Here is a 5,046-nt window from a genome sequence, read left to right on the forward strand (position 1 = left end):
AAAGCACATTTAAAACCACCAATGATTGGTGTAAAAGCCTCAGCACAGAGAGTGACAGGCACAAGGTAAAATAAGGTTATACAATAGAAGCAATATAGAAACAGCAAAGAAAATAAATCAATCAATAAATAAATAAAAGCATGCTGTTGCTGCTTTGTGATCAGTGGTGGAAGAAGTATTCAGATGTTTTACTTGAGTAAAAAAAAAAAAAAGTCTAATCACTTTAAATTGATCGTGTTTTTTTATGTTAAATCTCGACCTGTAAAGTAACTAAAGCTGGCAGCTAAATGTAGTGGAGCGAAATGTACAATATTTGCTTCAAAATGTTGTGGAGTAGAAGTTTAAAATGGCATAAAATGAAAATACTCAAGTAAAGTACACCTACCTCAAAATTGTACTTAAGTACAGTACTTGAGTAAATGTACTTAGTTACATTCCACCACTGCATGTGATTGGCTGATATTTGCGTTAACAAGCAGTTGAACAGGTGTACATGATAAAGTGACCGTTGAGTGTAGGTAATTTCATATTTTCATATATATCGAGACTATTACTTTAATTCACATTACACCTTTTGTATAAAGTGCTCATCATAATACACGGTTGCCCATAAACTTGGAATAATTCTGTTTTCAGACACAATCCAAAGTTAACTGGTTTCATCTTCATTGTGATATGTTTGGAAGAGATTGATTAATAAAGTTTTGAGAAGATATACGCTATAAGAATAAATCACGTTGTCGCAATCATTTCATGGAAAGAGGTTAAAAAATATTCTATTTTAACTTCATGAGTGACCGTGTAGAATTAAAAGCCAAGACATTCGTTTTTAGAAGGGGTTTAAAAATTTCCATCCTAACCCTCCTGTTATGTTCATTTTACAAAAGCAATAATGTTCATGGGTCAATTTGACCATTTTAAAGTGTCAGAAACCAAAAAAATCCCAATAAACATTGTTTATATTTCATTAGTAACTCCATTACTGACCATTTCAATCACTATTTAGTGCAGTGGTGTTCTTTACCTCTCACAGATCATAGCTCAATGAGAATAATTTGTTTTTCATTAAAGAAAATGCATGTTTAAAATATAAAATACAATAGTTTTACATGACATTGATTTAAAAAGAATGTATTATACATTTTGAATTGTTTTCTTTTTTATGGAGTGATATTGATGAATTAACACAACACACAAATATGTGAAATGCACCATTTTAATTTTATATGTTGATTACACTATTAGATTTAAATTAAAAAAAATGTTTTTAGATTTTTAAACTGTAAAATAGGTCAGTTTGACTGGCAACATAACAGGCGGGTTAAAAATTTCACTAAATTAAGTATATTTTGCTGTTTTTTTTTTTTTTACAATTAATTTTTTTGTCATCAGGAGGCTTTGTATTCATCTGATAATCCTTTTTTGACCAGATATTATAACTGCGTGCCCTTTCCCGGCTGTGTGTTCGTGGGACCCTCCAAAGTATACCAGCCCAGAGTGAAGACATTTGACGAGTTGCCCTTAGAGATGCACCCACAGAAAGCCCCTCAAGTAAGCTCTTTACATTCTTATCAACTGTTGAAAATGTGACTGCTGACATTTGCTGAATGGCATTTGACTTTTGGATTTTGTCCTCGGGTAATTACCAAAAATAGTTGCAGACAAAGCAGCAGAGGCATTTAATTCACATGACGTCCAACTGTGTGTCTTCACAGGATAACCAGACAGACAGCGGGATGGTCCTGGCCTCCGAGGAATTCGAACGAATTGAACATAAGCACAGGGGCGCTGTGGCAAAAAGGTTAATCATACAAAAGCTTTACATCAATATTGCTGTCTGAAACTGAAAGTGACAAACAAGATGTAGTCACAATGCAGAGTCAATATGACAGAGGAATGGAGGAATGGAGTCACTCACAGCTTTAAACGTAGTGAAACTACTGTAGATTTGCAGGCTGGATTTCTGCTTGAGTAAGTAGGAAGCAACAGTCTGAGTCATTATGAACCCAGGCCATCAAAGTTTTTAGAATTAGGCTCAACAATGATCGAAAGAGCAGAGAAAAGTTCAGCACTAAAGAATAAGAGACATTTATCCAGAAACTCACTCCTACTTACAGCAGAGATGTGGGAGAAACCTTTAAGAGCAGCTCTGCAGTGATTAGATGATTAATCACAATCACACATAAAGCTTTTTTCTAACCTCTGCCCCGTTGTTCAACATGCCACAAAGGAAATCTACAAGGAGAGTAAAAAAATAAGGGGTCGAGCATCAAACGTGTGTCAGCTTACCAGAAAACAGCAGCGAGAACTGCCAAGATATAAACAAACCTCTCCTGAATTATACATATTGTATTGGAAAATATAGTGTCCATTTTTACGAAATGAAGTTACTCTATGTTTTAGACAGTGGTGGTAAGTATTTAGATCCCTTACTTTAGTAAAGTACTAATACCACACTGTGGAATTACTCCACTACAAGTGAAAGTCCCGCATTCAAAATTTACTGAAGTAAAAGTACAAATGTATCAGCATCAAAATGTACTTAAAGTATCAAAAGTAAAAGTACTCCTTATGCAGAATGAACCCATTCAGATTGTTTTATAAACTCCAAATATATTAGATAATTTTTATTGGGCAGCGTTTTGTTAATTTTGTAAAGATAGGGCTGTCATAAGGTTTAATTTAAAAAATTAAATTGATCATGTTTTTATGTTAAATGTCGACCTGAAATGTAACTAAAGCTATCAGCTTGCATGACATGGAAATAGTACAAAAAAGTACACATACTTAAATACAGTACTAGTTACACTCCACCACTGACATTCTAAAGTCAAAACAAGTATGATATAAACTTTTATTCTAAAGCTTGAGAGTTCTTACACATACACGAGAGGATGAGACTGGTAATGTCCAATATGTGTGTTATTGTGAACAAATCCCATGAATATACCAAACAACAATGTGTTAGTCTGTCTGACTGAATAACTTCCTGTATCACTTCATCAAACATCAATCATTGCAAAACATTAATATGCATTAATAATAATAATAATAACAACATTAATTGGCTAAATAGTGTATTAATTAGGGACAATTTAGTTAAAGTTTATTACTCTCTTTTTGGAGTCGGTGAATTCATAATAAAAACAGGTTAATAAAGTTCATAGTCTCATAAACAGAGCAGAATTATAAAACAGAAACCTTCTTTCACATGATTATTCCCCTTTTGCGGTATTGGGGAACAAACACAGTACGACTAGACTGATGTACTGGCTTGAACTGGCTGAAATGTTCCTTTTAAAAAAATTTTTTTTAAAAAGGGAACAGTACACCCAAAATCCGCAAAATCAAAATTGATATTTTTCCTCTCCCCTGTAGTGCTAAAACATTAATTGGCTAAATAGTGTATAAGGAAGGAACAATTTACGTAACGTTTATTACTCTTTTTGGAGTCATATAAAAAATAAGATCAAGTCTTGTCATTCGGGTGAATTCATTGTTTGTTTTGATTTGATAATAATGTGCGTTTTTCTTTGTTCCATCCCAGTCGTATGGGCAGCAGCAGTAGCACAGAGCCTCTTACGGCCTCCCACGGCTCCCTGGGTCGAAGCAGTGCCGCCTGCAGCTCCAGGCATTGTCCCAACTTCTTCAGCCAGCTGTCAGGACAGACCTTCTACAACAACGAGTACGGACACCTGTCTGAGGAGGGCTTCTGCGACTTCTTCTCCTCGCCTGACCCCCCCTTCCTGGCCTCCTCCAATGTGTAATCAAACCAAAGATGCAGCCTGAGAGAACGGAGAGGGTTAAAAAAAAAAAAAGTGAGACAGCTCTGGTCAAAGGCTTTAATAACATCCAGTAGTGACATGTAACTAGTCATTTATTAATCTGTGTGACCGGAGCTCACCTCCACTCATCTCTTCCTCTCTCCTCTCTGGCTGCTGCCTCAACAAACGGACTGAGCTATATGTGCCTGAAGTTCCTCTAACCAGCCACTGGGTGGCAGCATTATGACAAAAACAAGTATTTTCTATTCACATTTATATTTTTATCTTTTATATACAGAGTATTCTTCCTTCATTTGTACAAATTATGACTCATAGGGGAAGAAATAAAGAAATTTATCTTCTTCCTGCTCTTCTCTCTCTGATTAAAATGAAGTAAAAGCTGTCATTATTCCAGTAAAGTACAGGTTTTAAGTGCAAATTTGCATTTGTCATGCTGTGATGAATTACTGGTCCACACGCTCTGTGATGATCCACATAATGGGCCAATCGAAAGGAAAATGAACAGATATTTGTGGATCTGTGTCACTTAGTGGAGGTGGAGATGGTTGGTTACGTGACACCGTGAACAAGGAATAAGTGACGGAGGTAAACAGAGGGATGTAGGGCGAATAAAAAAGGAGTGAGTCACACTAAGCACCTCTTATCAGAGCTGGACGTAAGCATGATGACAGCTGTGACAGCGTAACACCCTCTTATGGGCTCACATCACAAATGACAACCTGCTGGGTGTTGACTTTGGCTGCCAGCTGAAGGAAATGAGCAGCGTCTAGGTGCAAAGTCCATTTCATAAACACACAATTATGGCTACGGGAGCTTATAGGTAATGTTTCGAAATCAGAGGTGCAAAGGTTCCATTTTCACTTTCTGCGAATTATTGTTGATAAGGGTACCCGCAGAAACTCAGGTAACCTGTCAGTTTCAAGAGTAAAATGGATCAAGCGGGCACATTTAAGTGAAATACTAGTCATTTGAACCAGTAACTCATTTCTTTCTTACTTCACATTACAACCTGACCTCCATATTTGACCACTTTAGGTTTTCTTATAAAATCAGCAGATTTTTTTTTTACTTTTTCAGGCCAGAAATATAAAATATTTCTCTGTTAAACCTCAAGTTATTAGGCAAGTGATCTTTTTGAGATCTGTAAACCAAATCCTACAAGAACGGATTAAAAATGAGTGGAAAAAATATAATAAATTAAAGTCCTACAACATGTAGAAAGAAAGATTAAAGAAACCCGGACACATGGATCATACAACAA

At 35.8% G+C, this 5,046-nt stretch overlaps 1 protein-coding gene across 1 annotated transcript in view; it reads left to right on the forward strand.

The window, feature by feature from the left end:
- flt4 (fms related receptor tyrosine kinase 4) overlaps positions 1-4,964 on the forward strand; it is a 53,355-nt gene extending 48,391 nt beyond the window's left edge. Inside the window, exons 28-30 of the mRNA XM_059345784.1 lie at positions 1,431-1,551; positions 1,716-1,801; positions 3,548-4,964. Coding sequence (XP_059201767.1) covers positions 1,431-1,551; positions 1,716-1,801; positions 3,548-3,767 — 427 coding nt within the window. The 3' untranslated portion in view covers positions 3,768-4,964. The remainder of the gene's footprint in view (positions 1-1,430; positions 1,552-1,715; positions 1,802-3,547) is intronic.
- The last annotated feature ends 82 nt before the right edge of the window (positions 4,965-5,046 follow it).

The sequence above is a fragment of the Centropristis striata genome, chromosome 12 (genome assembly GCF_030273125.1).
Source record: "Centropristis striata isolate RG_2023a ecotype Rhode Island chromosome 12, C.striata_1.0, whole genome shotgun sequence".
NCBI lineage: Eukaryota > Metazoa > Chordata > Actinopteri > Perciformes > Serranidae > Centropristis > Centropristis striata.